Genomic DNA, 19744 nt, shown 5'->3' with positions numbered 1-19744 from the left:
TTAAAAAGGTAAATTGAAATGTCAATATGTAAATTTTAAAAATGCATTAGAAGCTGTCATGTCAAAATATTGCTCCTTTTCTTTACTTTCACTCCTTCTTTTGTATTTGCTGACTGTAGATGTCTGCTGCTTCTGCTAGTTTCTGGGCACTCAGAGGGATCCCCATAGCGATAGCCGCTGTGAGCCAGCGGGTGGAAGTGACACGCGCAGAGACAGGATATGACACGGGCAGTATGGGGGGATTTAGGTCAACCACTGTGTGTTTGCAACAGTCCCCACTGCAAGCCCTGTCAGCAATACTGTCTCTGTGTGACACGGTGGTCATCTCTCTCTGACTGAGATTTTTGTGTGTTTGTGTGTGCATGTTAAGTTGGTGTGTTTGTGTACACGGGGAAGAAAAACACACACTGTATTTGTTTTTTTTTAAAGCAAATACATATGCAACCTTGCCCATGAAACCTTCATAAACACAGAAAAGTGGAGTGCTGCTAACAGACAGTTGCACATTCACAAAGAGCAACACGCAGAGACTCACACACACACACACACACACACACACACACACACACACACACACACACACACACACACACACGCACACACACACACACACACACACACACATAAACACATTTCGATCTAAGCCCAAAGGCTAAAGGACACATGCTCTGTCCACTGGTGTTTGCGGAGTGGGCAGTGTGCAGGACAGCCATGTTGTTTCTGGGTAAAGCCAGGCTTCAAGCCATACCCTCTCTTTGGCATTGATGGATGACTGGCTCACTGAGTCCAAGACTGTCTGAATGTGTGTGAAGGGAAGCAGGAACAGAGATAAAGAGAGGGACTGGGGTCACGTGTGACAGCTGCAGACTCCCTTTTAATTTCTTTTCTCTGTCTTTGTCTTGTTTTTTTGTCTTCTGGTATTGTGAGCACTTTTTTTCTTAATCCTGTTTCTCCCACCCTCTGTTTAGATTTTGCTTTTTGGCAAGTCCTATATAGAAGTCGACAGGAATTGCAAAGCCAGCAAAGTCAGAGCCAGTGAGTTCATGTATGTTTTTCAAGTGGCCAACATTTCCTCCATATACGTCTGAGAGGCACCTGGTTGTCATGGACACACACACACATAACACACTAAACACACACAGCGCTCCTCTCCAGTTTGTGTGTGAATGGTTACCCGTCCTGTTGCTCCACTCTGTAAAACCAGCTTTAGTGCTAGATTCATGGCTCTCTTAATGGACACTGGGCTCTTGGGGAGGAGAGCAACAGGGAGTGTGTGTATGTGTGCGTGTATCCTTACATGCTTGTATTTTATGTGTGTGCCGTAATGGGGATTAAGTGACCCCGTGGTTGTTCTCAGTCTAAAGCTCCTTTTAAATTTCACACTGTTTTCTTAAGTTTTCCTCCATATGCGGCGCTGGATCCTGCTAATCCACCTCGTGTTATTAGGGGCTATATTTGCAGACCTGCATTTACTTAATGTGTATGTTTTTCAGTGGGTGTGTCTGTAAATAGCTGTGCATGCATTTGGAGACTGGCTCCTGGTAAATACTTATGTTAAGCTAAATTGAAATACAGGCCTCATAATTAATAACAAGAAAGCTACAGACAAACAATCTGATCACATTACTCCTGCATGACCTTACTTCAACCCTACTTGTAGGCTGTTTTCTATATTGTTTTTATATCTCCATGTTCATCGTAGTGTCACAGCTAACCCCAAGGTTAACACATCTTCTCTACAGACCCAGTGCGTAGGGCCTTTAGAGACAGTGTAATATAATCATTACACTGTCTCTAAAGAAGAAAACATTGGCCCCCACAACAAGCAACGCAGGTCTCGAAACTCAAAAAACACCTTTTGCTTTCCAAATGTAAGGAACATTAGAAAGCTAATATTAGCTATTTGTTTGCAAACTGCTGTAGTTAGGTGGTTGCAATGTTTTAGCTTTTCAGAGTTCTCTGAATGATGCACAATCCACTACAATACCAGACGCATGCTGTTTTAGCTTAACTTAAAGAAATAGAGTAGCCTAATAGTGACCTATGGATATTTGAATAATCAGTGACAAAATGCTTGCTGCACATGTAGCATACTGAGTGACAGCATCCCAGAGTTTTGCCCCTCTGCTTGGCTCACATTGTCTTAGCAGCATTATTCAGTTTGGACACCTGTGCATTTTTGTTTGTGGGTCTCTCATCTTGTTAGTAGTTCATGCCACCACACGGAGGTGCTTTGACTGTGTTTTCTGAAGGGTCTGCATTAACATTTCTGCTCACCAGCAGTGATGTGCCTCTGTTGTTTTCCTCTTCAGTTTGGACATTTAAATGAAATACACATGTCGTCATCTGGCTGCAGGTTGTCATAGGTATATTTTGCTGGTTGATCTGTCTGAGCAGCATTAGGAAAAATGGTGCAAATAAGACAACGGTGCTTTGAACTGGCAAGTGGGCACATGCAGGGCAAGTATTGCTATGCATTAACTGTTTGTACTCATGTGAGTGTTTGTACTTGCTGAAAGCTGCGTAGACAATTAAGACAAATCCAGTCATTTTGCACAATATAAGGCTTACACATAGATAGTTGCAGTAGCCTTTTTTCCTTTTGGCACAGTCTAGAGCTTAGCTCAAAACCATACTTCCCAAGATAAACTGCACCAGTCCTGGTTCCCTGCAAGTGGTCTCAGATGCAGCTGAGATGACTGCAAGACTGATGGGATAAGAGAGAAAACAACATGATGATCCTAAATGCATCACTGCTTTGTGAATATGTCTCTATTCCTACAAGGAAACATTATTTTAAGGCATCACAAGTACAAAAATAATATAATTGTAATTATTAAATAGTTTTGGGTTTTTTTACCTTTTTTTTTCTGCAAATTTTTAATAAGACAATTTTTCTCAATGAACTTTAATATTTACCCAAACTTAACCTGTGCCACTACTCTGGGGATTAATGAAATTCACCCTTCATTAAGTACCGTCTGTGCTTATTTAGGGGCATTAGTCCATAAAAAAGTCATGTAAACACAACAAATAAAGCTGAGTCATATTTGAATTAGTCTTGTTTAAAACTGTTCCCATGCTGTAACTGTTTGTGTTGCAACTAGGCATTTTGCAAGCAGCTCCGATAGTTTATTTAAACTAATCTGAAGCATCTAATCCAAGCATCTGACCCGAAAACGACACAGAGGAGGAGAGAAAGAGAAGGCGGGATGGAGATAGAGTATGGGGAAATGAGAAGGAGGTGATTTATGAGTTAAGTCATCAACCGAGGAGAACAAAAGGAAAAACTCATAACTGTAATTCCCTTGCACACCCACATGCAGTATACTCACACACATACACACATACAGTGCAGGTACAAGCACGGGAATGCCCTGCCACCCCCGGCTGTGCATAAGAGAATATGTGAGCTGTATAATAAAATAACTAATTACTTAAGAAGATGGTGATGTTCTGGGACATAGGACGGGATAATAAAGTTCTGCAGAAATAAATGTGTGGCTTGGCTTAGGCTGGGATAACTGTTACTGAATTTATGTGTGTGAAAATGTGCAATTATTATTTTGGATAATATTAAGCAAGAGTAATGTGTTAAAGTCACTTTTTTAAAAACAGCAAGTTTTGAGTAAACAAATAAAGAGTTAAAAAAGAGAGATTATTTTTTTACATTACATGGGTGAATGAGAGAGAGAAAGAGCGCGCGGGCACACCATCAGTGTGTATCTGAAGGATATATGGGCCATGCGTTAATTGTGGTGGAGCAGGAGACAATCAATGGTATCCATGCAGTGACAGCCTGATGATAAGCTACATGATTCTACCCGTCAAAGCTTGCTTTCTTTTACTGCGTCTAAATCACATTGATTGGCAGCTAAGAGGAATGTGTGGTTGCAGAGTTATTTTAAGTGGCTGTCAGATTTGAATATGCATGTAAACCTCTGTCGGCGTGTGCAGAAATACACCACTGGATCCTGATGAATGTATGTGATGCTGAAATATCCAGCGGTGTAAAAATATGAGATGTGTGCAGGCCGCGTGTGCAAAATTCTCTCAGATTACTAATGTAATAGTATGTAAGTGAGTGTTGAGAACGCGGGGTGGATGTGTGCGCTGTATGTGCGTATTTGTGTGTTTCTGTGCGTCTCATATTACTAATATAATATCGGTAGTTGGCTCAGGAGATATGCATGTGTGAGTATGTGTGCCACAGATATTGAGAACTCCACATGAATTTAAATCAATGAGCTTGTGGAGTAACCTTTTGTATATCCAATCTGCATCTTTCCACTGCTCGTTATTAAATTATCCCCTAATTGGTCACGCAACAAAGGCAGCTGATGAAAAAGACAATTTCTTGCTTTTAATTGGGCATTTCACGTGTGCTTCGTGTACACCTGTGTGCAGCTGACTCGGCTCAGTATGTCTGTGTATGTGTGTGTGTGTCGCACGTAATGAGAATAGGACATTAGCAAGGGCTTGGCAGACGCCGTCGCAATCAGTTCCACTCTTTCTAGAGGAGAAGGGAGAGGGGTAGGAGGATTAATCCAGACATGAGCAATCTCAGAAGGAGAAATGGATCCGACAAAAAAGAAAGAAACAAAAAAAAAAAACAATAAAACTCTGTCTCCTTAAATGACTTTAGTGCCTTCAACTCTGGCATAACACGTGGCCGACATGCGTCTTGATCCACTGTGTCATGGGTGCATGCATATGTCAAACATGTGTGCTCTTGGTGTGAATCCAGCTCACATCCTGACGGTGTTCATGTTGGATTCCAACAAATTTTATTTCAAGTCGTGTTCTTTCCTTTGCCCAACTTTAGGCGTACCACCAGTGGTGTGTCACGCCAAAATAGCCCAGCTATTGTTGTACTGAGTGGAGCTGAATAGTGCAGCTCATTGTGTTGTGATGGGAGCCAGGGGAATGAACAGGCCATAACACACAGGCCCTATAGCACCCAGGGGTCGTGAAAAGGTGAAGCCCCGCTCCATTTTTTCTCTTCTCTGTTTCTCTTTTTCTTTTCTCTCTCTCCATCATTCCATCTCTCTCCGAGTTGTGTCTCTCTCTTATTTCATCCATCTTCCTTTCCCTCCTTTCTCTCCATCTCCCTCACCCTAACCCCACCAACCACCCCCCCAGTCTTTCTCTCTGTCTGCTTATTAACGGTCACAGCAAGAGTGTCTGGTTTGCAGACCAGATCCCCTTGCTTTTTTTTTTTCTGATTCTCTCACTCCTCCTTCCCTTCCATTCTCCCGCTCTCCATCGCTCCGTTCCCCTGGCTGCTATTATGAGAAGCATTTTATCCTTTGTTCCAGCCCCCATGGTGCATCTGGCCTCAGATATAGGGACGACAGGGACAGGAAACCGGCAAGAGTTTTTGAAAGGAGGAGGGGATTTGGTGGTGTTGCTGTGAGGTGGGCTGCCAGTTTCCACCATACAGGGAAGGAGTGATAAGAAGGGAAACAGATACAAGAAAGAGAGGCATGGACACTGTTGTTTTTTTAGGAGTCACAATAATAACATCACCTGTAGGTCTAGTAGCAGCAGTAGGAGTAGGATTATTATTTCATTAATACATTGCCTGTTTAATCCTTAGAGTAAATAAATTCTTTTTGCCATATTTCACATCAAGTTTGAAGTCCACATATGCCTTAAGCCCTATTGCGCAAGGAATGAATACCTGACTTTCTAAGAAGTGTACACCTATTGCTGAAAAATCCTCCTTTGTTGCATCAGTGTATGTTTAAAAGAGGTAGAAGCCATGTTGGAAAAGGAAAACAAAGAGACAGAAAAGAGTCAAAGAATAAAAATGGTGACAATAAGACAGCTATGGATGACAAGAGGAGGGAGAGATCAACAGTGAGCTTGCACTGGCCTCCAGTTAACCTTGTAAAGGGTTTGGAGAGCAGAGGAGAGGAGAGCAAAGTTAAAGGAATGCTCAGGCCTCCTCAACCCTCCTCGCCCTCTCCCTTGCTCCTCCTCTCATATCTCCCCCAACAAAACAGGGCAGTGGGGGAGGAAGAGAGAGGGGGGGTGGTGGTGGTGATAAAACTCCAGACGTTCCCTCATTTGATGGTTCTCTGCCATGTCAGTGCATTCTTGCATTCCTCCCTACCTCCTTCTATTTCTTTCTACCCCTTGAAATTCCAAGGTTGTATACTTTATTGTAACAAATACAGAAAAAATGCCCCAAAGCTTCAAGTTCAAAGGTTGACAGAATCTCTGCAACTTTTTTTTTCCCAATGTAAAAAAAATTTCACTTCACAGGAAGCTCTGCCTGCATCCCTGCCAAAGCGAACAGTTTTTCTAAAGCAGCTTGCAAAATATAATGGAGCAATTAGGCTGTTAATCATTTCATTTTTCTCTTGGTATCTGCCTTTGCCACCTTCTGTTTGTTTATTTCCCTACAGCGCTGTCCTTACAAGATAATGCAGGATACATATAAGGCGAGAGGCTTCCATTCACTAATTAACAGACGCAGCATCCTAGTGTCGTTTTGCTTCTGTTCCCCTGCTGTCCCTTCCCAAAGCTCTTAACTGCACTGTGTTCCAGCTTTAGAAGTGTAGCAGGACTATTGTTTCCTTAAAGTTCAGTGAATGCTCCCCTTTCAGAGATGAAATGGAAGAGTCCATTGGGGTAACAGCAGGAACACATAAATCAAGTCAGAAGCCCCAAGAGTCCTCTGTCCTTTGGGTCACCGAGGGTCAAAGGTTCATTTCACAAGAGTTTAAGATGACCAAGGCCGGAGGGCCACCTATAAGTGTGTGTGTGGGTGCGAATGTATGTGAATAAATGTTAGGAGTGAGAGAGGGATTAAGAGTGTGTGAGTAAGTAACAGTGCTTGTGTGTACACAATAAATGGCCTACTTGCTTTTGTAGGATGTAATGAAGTATAAAAGATTTTAGTCTAAGACTATACACACACACACACACACACACACACACACACACCTCCTGCTGTCACAGAGTAACAAATGGTCACCTGTCTTAACACAGTATCACCCAAAACAGTGCTTCTCACTGGTGGCAACGTGACATGTTTCTGTCAGCAATACTTCCCACACTGCTACACGCGAAGCCAAGTGTGTTAAACAGTCAGCAATCTCAGCTCGTTGTGAGGTGGAACATCTCCAACAAGGCAAGATGGGTTAAAATGTTTCAGAGGCAGGGAAAAAAATCGTGGCCAAGCCTCGCCCCACAAAGACCCCAGTGTTCAGGCTGATGTCTGCGTATATGCCGAGGCTGTGCAAGTTTGTACAAGTTGTAGAGTTCTGCATTTTCAAAGACAGCTGCCTTGATTATTAAGGTTGTTAAGATGTGACTTTCGCTGTGCCTCTAGTGGGGCTTTACCAGGGATCAGAGATGCTTATGGGAGAGTAATTACTCCATATCATTATTATGGTTAGCTAAGAAAGAGAGGCTGATTTGGCAATATGTTTGTTTTCGTGCTGTGTGCCATGATTTCTAGGTATTAGTCAGCATTTTTGCCTGATCTTGTCTTGAAAAATACACTAACTTTGTTTCTGTCTTTGTCCCTTCTTCCTTTATTGCCCTTTTCCTCCCTACTCTTCATCTACTTCAGGTTCATTAATGCGAGGAGGAGAATAGTGCAGCCCATGATCGACCAGTCAAACCGTGCAGGCAAGTCTTCTATAGTTACTGTATTCAAGTCGCGCAGGCAAAAACCATCCACACTCCATGCACCCGGAGGCCCCTCATCTGGTAAATACAGGACTGATGCCCCGACCCTGGAATGTCCAAAAGATCCAGGGGCTCCCCCCCCCTCACTGTTGTGACTGAGCACTAAAATCAAAACCAAAATGTTACAACATTAACAGCAATCATTAATCAACTATGACATGGCATTTGGAGTGAAAGCTATTTGTTAATTATAAAATATAATTTGGCTGAAAGCAAGTTAATGATGAGTGGATTTATTTTTCCTTTTATCGTCCAAACAAAACTAGCTGTGTTCTTGGTAAGCCTTGCTCTTAACCAGTCCCCCCCACCCATCCCACCGCCAACTTTTTGTTTTTTTCCAGTGAGCCGAAGGAGTTGAGGAAGGGGGAAAAAAACACTCGGCCCTTCGTCCCTGGCTCAAACCGAGAGACAACTACACCCCTTTCTTTTTTTGGGTGACCGTTGTTTGGCTTTTTGGCTCCAGACCTGTTTTTACCCACGCACACACACCCCTCTCGCTCCTCTCAACACCCTCCCTCTACCCTATTTGTGGCTGGTCCAGGCAGCGAGGGGAGTGAGTGAGCGGTTCCTCTGGTGCATGGCTTGGTTTGGGCTGCCGTAAACTTTATTACCTGTAATAGGGGTCAAAGGTCAGGGTGGCAGTAGGGGCGCAGTAAAGTTCAAAGACATTCAGCGGGGCCGAGGTCTTGCTTTTGCTTGACTGACCCCCTAACAGGCTAAATCGAAGGTAAGTGGATTTCTATGAAACTGGGACAATAGAAGTGAGCAAAAAGTAGGAACCCTATCAGGTTTCACTTGTCATTCCTCCCTAGGCAGAGGCAATGTTTGGGCATTATTCAGCAAGAATGACTTTCTATTGTTCCAAAGGAAAACTGATTAGAGCGCTTTTTCGTTCTTTAAATGTATGTGCACAGTAACAATGCGCTGCAAACATTGCAGTGTTAAGTGTCAAAATTACTTAGAGAAGCATACAATTAGTTTGAGACCTTTGAGTCTAAACTGTTCAGTACTTTAGTATTAAAAATCACCGGCAGTATTTTTATGTCTTTTCTGGATTCCACAGTTCCTAACCACAAATGTTCTACCCCTTAAAACTTAGCCATTGGTTTGAGCTCAAAACTTTGACTTCTAAAATTCCAGTGAAGATACCAGTTTCCAAACACACCAAATATATCAGTCTGAATTTTCCATAAATATATAACATAACATACTAGAAATTAAAGTTATTCCCATGTTATGAATGTAAACATCAAATGCACAAAAACAAACCTTTAGACGATCCCCAGAGAGCAAAGCGCGGTAAAAAGACGAAACAACCGTATGTTATGGCCTAAAATTTAAGAGTAATTTTTATTTGCACTAGCCCAGTTGAGTCATGCTAATATGTTACACTGGTTCATAATTAGTCAGTCTATAAAAGCAGCTCCTCAACTCTTCCAGATGGTCTAAATCTAGTCTTGAAACAACAGTCCTTGCATATGTGCGCTAAACACCCAGTCCAATCCCTTTTAGAACATTTAGACGTATTAAAGTCTACCAGGGGCTTACAGTGGAGACTCAGTTGCAGAGACATGGAGTAGAATGACGTTGAAAGACAACAGCGGCTTCCCGTGCGTGCACCAGTCAACAGATGATCCCGCCTCGGCCACTGAGCCTTAATTAAAAGCACTAATTGACCACTCTGTTCCCTTCCTCCCTGTCTTCTCTTCCATCCACAGTAAGTCAAGGAGCTCCCTACAATCCAGATGGCCAGCCGATGGGGGGTTTCGTCATGGACGGCCAGCAGCACATGGGAATCAGACCACCTGGTAAGGCTTGCGCAGCGTGTCTGTCCCTTTCTTTCCTCTCTTGCTCTTCCCATCTTTCCTTTCTCAGCTCATCTTCTTGCCTTTGTCTTCTCGATTCTTATGTTACCAGCGTCATTCTTGACTTTTTTTGTCTCTGTTTGCTGTTTAGTATTTTAAGTTTATGCTGTGCAATGCTCCTACACCAGAATGAGGATACACGCACTACATACACAAACACACTGTTATCTAGCCCTCCCCGAATACACCAGAACAGGTGTGGTCAATCACATTACACAACCATCTCCTTCCTCACTCCTACTCCTTCTCACACAGTCCCTCTCTCTCACGCCATCAGGTTTAATCCCAGAGTTTGTCCTTAAGCTCCTCTCCTCCTCCTCTATCCCCTGTTTTCTGGGATTCTCCCAAGTCCCTAACCCTATCGCACCCTCCACTCAAAGTCAGCAGGTTTGGATAAACTGCCAGGCTACTTAACCACCCCTCACTCCTCCCCATCACCTTCACACACCTCACCACGGCAGATCCAGCATGTTGTCTGTCACAGTTAAACCATCATATTATTTCGCTCGGTGTCTGCAAACCATTTCCTAGTTACACTTGGATTAAATAAATAAAAAATTAACAACTTATCTCTGTTTCTTAGGACCAATGGGTGGAATGGGCATGAACATGGGCATGGAAGGTCAGTGGCACTACATGTAGCCCTACTCCAGTGCGACCAATCACAACACACAGGGGGATGTAAGTAATATGCTCACTTTGTCACAAACACACAGGCTTTCTTGCCCAAGACTTTTTTGGACTTGGAGTATATTATTAAAATACAGTTCACCACGAGGAAGTATGGAGGGTGCAATTTACAGTAATATGATCATCTTGTAGAAATATTCTCCCACAAGATAATTACAAAAATATAAGTACAATGGGAGTGTCTGTGAGATGTCAAAGGTCACTGTTTGGAAAATGGCTATTTTCCAAACTGATATATTTAGGCTTTTTTTTTTTTTAAGCAAATGGGTTTTTGTTACAAACAGACTCCTTTTCTTCCCAGGCTGATTTTTCTCTGTTACTCTCTGTCTAACTCTCCCACCCCTTGGTCTGGTGATAAGAGCCTTTGATCACAACCTTGTAACTCTTTGTGTATGTAATGCCTGTGCATGTGCGTGTAGCTGCTTCACTTTCTCACATATCCAAAACCTACAAGACCTTTTTTTTTTTTATGTCAGGCAGGGGAGATAAGAGAAGAAGGTTTAAGGGGGGGAAAAAAAGAATGAGAGAAAGGAAGGCAGGTGAAAAGCTGTCATGCAATATTCACTGATTACAAAAAATTCTATTCTATATGAACTGTTTTGTCCACATTTTTTTTTATTAAACATGGGGCAGAGAGGAGGAGAGAGGGGTGATGAGGAGGAAGGAAGGCGGGGATGGGTTGGGACAGGGAGTTGGTGGTGCAATGGGGTGGGGGAAATTGGGGGGCAGGTACGACGTTGCTATGGCAACAGACTGATTGGCAAAAATGTAAGCAGTTGTGGTGCAAGGAGAGGGAGAGAGAAAGAGAGCGAGAAGTGAGCGCCCCTTAAGTGTCATAAATCTGCCGGGTTGCTGTTGATGCATGAGCCACATTAATACACACACTAACCAGCTAGAGGAGCCCCCCCCCCCCCCCCCACACCCCCCGTGCCACCCCCACCCCCAACCCAACCCTTCCATTCCCTCTGTCTTTCTAATGCTTGCTCTGTCTCACTCCCTCTTTGTGGTTTTTCTCACTGTCAATTTTGCTCCTCCATCTCTTTCACACAACACCTTTTTCTCTGTTTCTCTCTTTCTCTCTAATTCTCTTGCCCTCTCTCTCTCTTTCTTTCTCTTTCTCTCACCCCCCTCCCCCCCAATCCCCCTTCTCTTTCCTTCCTTCTCTTTCCTTCCTTCTCTCTTTCGCCCCAGGGCCAAACAGACTCCCACATAATTCTGGATGTATACAGGCTTGGTGTTGTCACAGTGCACAGTGTGTATAAAGTGGCTATGGGTCCAATCGTAGTAAACATCATTGTTATATGTGTGTATGTGTACGAATTAGCCCGTTTGTACGCCATATGTGCGCATACCTGTGTGTGCCAGCCTTTCTGGCTACATGGATACTATACACAAACATTGTGAAATACATACATGTGCTGAATGTGGGTGTTTATAACTGTGTGCATGTATGTGCATGTGTGTGTATGGTAATAGGATTACTCCTGGCACAGGGAGGGGACACAAACTAGTGCAAAAATGGAGGAGGTAGCCAGCAGGGTATGGAGCTTAGCTGGGCCTAATTGACTAGATCCAAATTAAATATGCCATCACTAGAGGTGTGACCAATGGATTTGACTTATTCAGTTTACAAAAATAGAGACCATTAACCCTCCACACAACGCGTGTGCTTGTGTGTGCTATAGTGAAAATATATCACCCTTGTTTCTGTCACAAATGTCCACAACTGAAACAATAGCAGACATTCTTGCGTCAAATGGCATATTCCAGGTTTGAAAAGCTGGAAGACACTGTAATAGAAAGAGTATGCCTCAGAATGAGACATGTGTGCCTGTTTATGTGCAAGTGTGTAAACATCAGGGCTGGTTCGCTGTGTCCAAGCAGCCTCTTTCAAGCAGCTGCTAGCCTTCCCAGCAGACCTTGCTTTAAACAGCCTCAATTTGCCTGCTGAATCTCGTAATTGGGCCACCAGAGGAATCCTCCGTGAGACAGGCAAAGCACATAGAAGACGAGTAGACAGAGGAAGGAAAAAAAGAGGGAGAAAGAGGGAGGGGCGAATAAAGAGATGGCGAGAGAGAAAAGAGTAAATGAAAAGAGGGGAGGGGTAAAGGGAGGAAGGAAGGAATGAGGGAGGGAAGAAGAGAGTAGATGGGAGAGGGATGGTGACAGAAATATTTCTACTTTTCTTCACAAACGGAACGTTTCTTTACAGCTTCATCAGCTAGCCATTACTAGCTTCTAGCTTGTCTCTGTCAAATATTGCTATTTTCCTTTCTAGGTCAATTAAATGTAAGTGATGTGTTATATTCTTTCATGACCAATTAAATTAATAGGTTATTACATGGGGGGGGCGCGCGCGCGGTTATCTTATTTGATTAAGAGAGCACAGGTTCATTATATTTTATAAGCAATTTTCATTAGCAGAGTTGGGATTTTGTTTCCGCGGGGCTAAATTGAGCGGTTATTGTGCTGAGGAGTGCTGAGCGTTGATACAGAAGGTGTGCCTAGCAGTCACATTGCAACATTAGTTAAAACTAAAGCCAATTAGTCCTGCTTAGTGAAGAGCATTATGCTTTCCACCCAATGATGATTACAGAGCTTCTATCCCCTTGCGAAACAATACACCTGTCAGCAGAGATGAAGTCCAGCAACTGAAGCAGAAGTGAACTGAGCCTTTGATAGTGACAAGAGTGACTCTCAGATGACCCTTACCCCCTTTCCCTTCTTCCTCCCCCTTGCTTTTTCTCTTCCACAAAATTAGCCAGGGGTAGCCCCGGAAAACTGTAATTTTTAGTTTCATGACAATTAATTATAGCACAGAGCGTATGGAATTTTTCTGGGCCTGCCCACTTGGAGCTTTTCCCAAAATGTCGGGCAGAATGCTTGAGTGAACGCTGTCTGTAACCCCTTTGCTGCCAGTCTTGGCTGGAGACCCTTTGTCCCAGGATTCATTGCTCCAATCATTAAGCACAAATTTGTTAACCTTCTACGCAGAGGTCAAGATCCCTTCCCTCATCCCATCAACTACCACAAACCTTCCCACTGTCACCCCCTCCACCCCACCCTAAACTTATTTTTCTGCTGGATGAACTTTTACTATAAACGAACACTGGGGGGAAAAAAGAGAAAAAAAACAGGTCCCAATGGGGATTTTGCACCCCCTTGTATTGTCCATGTGAATGTGTGTCACTGTTGATTTGGCCCTTCTGGAATCCTTCTCAGAGGCTAAGAAATGAGGGTTCCAGCTCAATGTATTGATTGGCTTATTAACTGAAAAACCTTATTAGCAATGTGTGCTCTCTCTCAAGCATGCATACCATTTATTAGACCCTTGACATGTATTTACCGCAGTAATGAGGACAATCTTGTTAACCAGGGGGAGAAACTGTAAGAAAGCCAAACAAACTAAGGGCGAGAATCAACAGATGAATGGATTGTTGTCCTGTGGTTATTAGACATACAGCATGCTTTCTGATTTCTACTACCCTTTTCCAAAAACTGCATCGTAGATATTTAATATTAGGGAAATTTCATAGATCATTTCCTTAACACTGGCCTGTGCTGCTTTTAAAGTCGCATCCATAATAGTTTGATTTATGGTAGTGCCACAGGTTATGTTTCAAAATAGAAAGGTTACAGGCTGGATGCCACTGGCTGAATAACTCCTACCACCCCCTCCCTTGAAAACAAGGTAAATGAATCTAACACAGCTAACATAATAGCTCACCCTTCCCTTATGCAAGTGGCGCCTTTTCTCTTCAGGTGAAAAATGATGTATGAGGGGAATAACAATCGAGGGCCCTTGCGTTCACTTCTCTATTGTCCTACTCCCGCTGCACCTCCTTGTCCTGTTCCCTGCCTTCCTTTGTGTCATCTGTAGTGGTCCTCTCATTTGTGTGGTGAACACGTGGACAGGCCCGGGGCATACTCAGGTGACAGGCGACTGCGAGCCTCACCTCTCCTTTGGTTTTTGACTACAATGGCCGTAGATCCTCAATGGTGACTTTCCACTTGCAAAGATAGATTACTGCTTTTGTTGGCTTTAAAGAGAGGAATGCAGTGAGAGGTGCCAGTAAAGATGGTTTTCTTTACATAGTTTTTCTATTGTATGAGCAGGTTTGATGGTGTGCAGCAGGTTGCACCAGTTTAAGTTGTTTTGGTTAATATGTGACACAAACAAGTCTTGTCCAGGCATATTACACTTTAAAGCAAGATTAAACTGCATGCCATGTTAGTACTGACCTGAAATAGTCTTATGTAGTCATCATTAATCAAATGTTGACTGGCGAACAATCAAAAGGTAATTTTAAGTTTTCTCAGAGTCCAGTTAAAGAGATTATCCAGGAAATGCTAAGCACAGGCCTTGGTATCACTTCAAGTCGATCATGTGTGTTTGGTTTCTAAGCCCTCTCCTACTGTTAAAGAAGCATTACTGCTGGTGTAGGATTAACTCACTAAACCTTCCAATGCGCTCCCTCTCACTCATACAGCCACACAGTGTCAGTGAAGGCCACAGTTTGGTCTTTTTCTGACCCAGATTAACACTACTTTGAGTTTGCAGTAGTTGCGACATACTATACTGTTTCAGTGTTCACATACTATAAGTGTAACGTGAGAGCAAGTATTATGTGATCCAGTGTTGTATTAAATGAACAGTTAATGTCAATTTCATGTATTTTGTAGTTAAATATTTTCTGCCCATGTGGTGCAGGCAGTATGCTAACTCGCTCCAGTCTTAATATTTTTATGACCTGACTAACATTTCCTAATAAAGTGGAGTTTTTAAAAAAAACTTCATACAGAAGACATTTTTTAGTGGAAAACCATTAACCATTTTCATCTTCTCTTTCCATAGACGCGCAGGGCAAACCAGGGGATCTTGTGTCTCACAGAGGCCTATAGAGCTATGGAGGGGGACTTCCGGACTTCCTGATGGGGACAACAAATGGCAGTCCCTCCGTTCACCTCCAAGATCCAACACATTTTATTTGGCTGGTATCTGCAGCATGGGAACTTCCATGACTGCCAACAATCCTCGTCTATATATCTAGCAAAGGTGATACACAGAAAACCAAACTTCACTCCAGTCAGATGAACCCTTGTCCTGACAGACTCCTGCTTCTTCTCTGGAGGGCACCAGACCTCGCCCACCCTGCTGCTGCCCACCCAGTTAACATGGATTCCTCCATTAAAGTGATTGTGATTGCAAACGTACATGACCCACAAGACATGCTGGGCTATTTGCCTGTACCCTTGGTGAATGTGGCACCTGTTGATTTAGTCTTGACTCTTTGGCAAACAAAAGAGACTTCCTGTGAGGAGCACTCCACTCTTTGGGACGATGGAATTGGACCAAAGAGAAGCCAATGTCTGTATCTGATAAGACACTAACAAAGCAAAAGAGGTGCCCTTTAAATAATATAGTGGATTGAAACCTGGAAGGAGGGAAAGCAAGAGTAATGAAATTAAAAGTATAACTATATCAACCCCTAGTATGGGAAGCAAGTGGAGAAAGAAAATATACTGTATACTGTTGTAAAATTACGCTGGACTCTCACAAGAACTGGGAATTTAAGTATTGTAAATGCTATTGTATTGTTCTGCATATTATGTTGTTTCTAATAGATTTTTTTTAAAAAAGGATGTGAACTTTTTTCTCTTTTTTTTCTCTTTTTTTCTGTTTCTTTTCCACACTGTGTGTGAGCGCCGTCTCTCCATCAAATTTGACCTCCTGTCCCCTCTCCCTACTCAATCACACTGCAGTTTTAAAAGAAAAAAGTAAATAAATGAACAATTCGATCAATCCGTCATTTCTTGAAGGGCCTTTATTTGGATTGCTTGGAGTACAATACTGACAGATCTTTTTTCCTCTGCATAGGACACACAGCCCTTTCATGGAACACACAGCAAAAGCTGGTGCAGCTAATTGTATTTATGTTACATTGTCTACACCTTGTCACTCCATATTTTTTTAAAATTAATATTATTTTCATATCAATTTATTATACCCTCCTCTACTGGTGGACTGTTTCTATTATAAAAAAAATTCTGATGATGTTTGGGGTAATCAAGCTCATTTAATATCCAACCTCAGTGAACTCGAGCTACACAAAATTTCTAGTAGCCAACATTTTGGACAAACAAGATTTTTAATCTGGTTGCCACTATGCTGTGTTTTTTTTTTTGTTGTTGTTGTTGTTGTTGGTTTGTTTTATAAAGAAACAGTGTAATTGTAAAGATGGGGAACAGACATGATACACAACTCCTGTTTATGCTCACAAACAATCTAAAAAAATCATTGTGGATGGGAAACTACAAGTATGTGTCCCACAAACATGTTGTTTCCTGTTTTTCTCCATGTGTGTCTGTGATTGAGGGCTTCTGGAAGTCTATTTGCAGTGTTTTAGTGATGTTTATGTCACATGGTTGAACACTCGCATGGCCAATGGATTCTCTTCCCCTTTTCGTTTGATGCAGCCTGATAACAGGGAGAGGCAAAGGCTATGGGGAAACACCATTTATGCCACAGTCCATTCATTTTGATTTAACCAGATGATGTAATGCTGATCAACAGACAGGAGAGAATGTAAAAGTCACTGTGCGTGTCAGGATGCATGTGAGCGGTACCGTGCATGTATGAGAATGAGTGTGTGTGTGTGTGCTATCAATGCTTCCATTATCCATTGCTTCATACATGTATTATGCACATCTTTAAGATTCATTTGAAGACATGTTTCGTATGCTTTTCCTTTGAAGGGTGTATATGTACATCTGTGTTGTAAATAAATACTTTTTGTCAAATAACAGAATTCCTAACTATAGTCTCAAATTATCTTCCGATACACAGGTATGACATATAAAACACATTATTAATCGTTTAGGAGTTTTAACAAAAAAAAAGCAAATAACCTCAACTGATTTTTGTTAAACTAGATTAGTCACAAACATGTCAAATGCCCACTAAAGAAAGGTAGAGGATCATTTATACTTAAAGAACATGCACTTAAGTCAACCCTCCTCCCATTGCTGCGGATAATGTGCAGCTAATGCATGCGTTATGCTGTAATTTTCTCACACAGAAGAGAAGAGAGGAAAGAGGGTCTCGATAAGAAAGCGAATTATCCTTCATTTAGCATTAAAATTCATTTAGGTAAAATTGCTACAAACGTGTAAATGGGGTGATTAGTTCTCCCTCATGCCTTGTTGCCCGCAGTCAAAGGGCTCCGCATGAAGCCCGGCGCTCTGCAGCCGAGGTTGTCTCCGGGATACTACGCGCTTCAGGAGAAAAAGGCTGAGCCGATTGAGCAGGCGAGCGCGTAAGAGCCGAGCGAGTTCTTTTTCTAATTGATACATTTCAGAGAGCAGCCCTGCATCCCAAAGTCAATGTCTCCCCCCCCCCCCTCATACCCGCGAACAAGAGAGAGTCTGTTTTATCCATAACAATATGTGCGTATAAATCAATACTCTACCCTTCTTTCTCTCTATCACTCCTCCGAGCAACTATTGTGTTTTTACTGCCTTTGCCGAAGTGAACGCTATTTACACTAAAGAAGGGAAAAGGGAAAAAAGACACGCTCTTAAAAAACCCGGGCGACGTTTTAATTGCTTCGCCTCTCCACCATGGCTGGAAAATCCGAGGCTGTGAAATGTGAATTCCTAAGCCTGTAGCCGCTGGGAGCTGTGGAGACAAGAGGAGAAAGCCCATGCTTGACTGCCCTCTTTAGGGAGGCCTGGTAACTGTCTGGGGCAGGGACGTTTGGAGATGGCGCACAGTACCACATCTCCTTTTACGCACGGACGCAAAGTGTACCAAAACGCTTTTTGGCCACGTGATAAAAGTAGAAAATCAAAGACAGGTTACAGGGAGCGCGTGGCTGCATCAAAAGAGAGCACAGCAAAAGTGCATTCAAAATAAATTTGCTTTGAATGAATCAATACCGTGCCATCCCTATGTTTAATGGGAAAATCAGATGTTTCTTATTATATGAATAAGTATAAGTATAAGTACCAGGTGACAGAAATAACTGTCGCTGACAATCATCCCTGAATTTAATACCAGTATTTATATATAAAGAATACAGTTGTCTTAAAAACAGACAAGTAACGTCTGATTAATCATAAATATTTTTGATCCAATTATTGAAATATTTTTTTAGCTTTTCTTACACCCTGTTGACATTTTAACATTTGTAAATATTTAGAAGACTCGGTGCTTGACGTGATATAAACGTGTTTGCATAAAGGTATCCAGAAATATGTTTCTCCACTGTGCGCACTAATAGCCTAAATTTGTTCCCTTTTTTTAGGAAGTGCAAAACGCCTTTACATTAAAGAGATTCAGGGTCTCTCTGAATAATTTTTTCACACCTGACCTATATATCAAACTCTTGAGATTTTAATGCAAAACGCCTTCTGACTGACCTGCTGTCACTTTTTTTTACTCATGAAACCACGCGAATTTTCGCCTGTGTTAATTTCAAAAACTGTGAGTTTATAACGTAATTGGTAGCTAATGATGATTTTAGGCCTAACCACTCCTCTCTGTCTTACAAACACAGTCTGACCGCGAAGTGAATCGTCAGAGTAATGAATGGAGCAGAAATATGTTCCAGAGCATGAGGTGTCCGGGCAGGCCTGTCTTCCTCCCACAACGCAAACATTTATGTGTCTTTATGTTTGAAGCAGGGAACAAGCAACCCTGTGCCTCTTGTTCCGTGTTACGATACAAGCCATGACAAATCTCGGCGGCAGTGTGTGTTTTTCACCCAAAAACACCTTTTAGTCACTTATTCCTAAACGACGACCTTGTCAAACTGCATTTCTCGATACCTAATGAGATGGAACTAATTTTATTTTTATTTCATTCTAAATTTCTTCATTTAAAGCGTGTACACGAACTGGAAATTACTGGAATGTTTGTGGAAATTTGGTTCTAAAAATAACACAAGTCTTGAGGTTTTCTTTTTAAATAAATGTATCTTTTAAAAATAATAAAACAAATAAAATAACAACTTAGGCCTTGAAGCCATAAGACTAAAAGTACTTGCTTAAAATTAAAACACTGCACGTTATTTTATTTTTCTCTTTCTTTACGCGAACCAGGTTTTTAAATGCTGATTAATTAAGTGTCCTTTATTACCGTCGTCTCTCACAAGCACAGGTCCCAATTCGAAGGGAAAAGCTTAAAGAATAGATATGACATGAGCTCCCAGCAATGCAATACTGCATCAATCAATTTTCTATAGTTTCCAAAGCGAAAATCGTTGCACAGGAAATACATATATAGCTGCGGTGATGTGTCAATATCTAGCTACTTAATGAAATCAATATGAACAAGAACACAAATTGCACCGCAGTTTCCAAACTTTCCAACACCCCCTCCGAAAAAAAAACACAACACCAAACCAAAAAAAAAACAAAAAACCTCCACTTGCAAACGTCGCGTGGCAGCTGGTTTGGAAACAAAAGAAGGAAGAAAAAGGGGG

General features: G+C 42.1%; 1 protein-coding gene across 1 annotated transcript in view; it reads left to right on the top strand.

The window, feature by feature from the left end:
* Positions 1-17068, top strand: part of meis1b (Meis homeobox 1 b) — a 77007-nt gene extending 59939 nt beyond the window's left edge. The window contains exons 10-13 of the mRNA XM_082557119.1: positions 7586-7644; positions 9423-9512; positions 10153-10250; positions 15115-17068. Of these exons, the coding sequence (XP_082413245.1) occupies positions 7586-7644; positions 9423-9512; positions 10153-10211 (208 nt within the window). The 3' untranslated portion in view covers positions 10212-10250; positions 15115-17068. The remainder of the gene's footprint in view (positions 1-7585; positions 7645-9422; positions 9513-10152; positions 10251-15114) is intronic.
* The last annotated feature ends 2676 nt before the right edge of the window (positions 17069-19744 follow it).

The sequence above is a fragment of the Aulonocara stuartgranti genome, assembly GCF_965226115.1.
Source record: "Aulonocara stuartgranti genome assembly, chromosome: 13".
In the NCBI taxonomy this organism is placed as follows: Eukaryota; Metazoa; Chordata; class Actinopteri; order Cichliformes; family Cichlidae; genus Aulonocara; species Aulonocara stuartgranti.
This window is presented reverse-complemented; position numbering and strand designations above follow the sequence as displayed.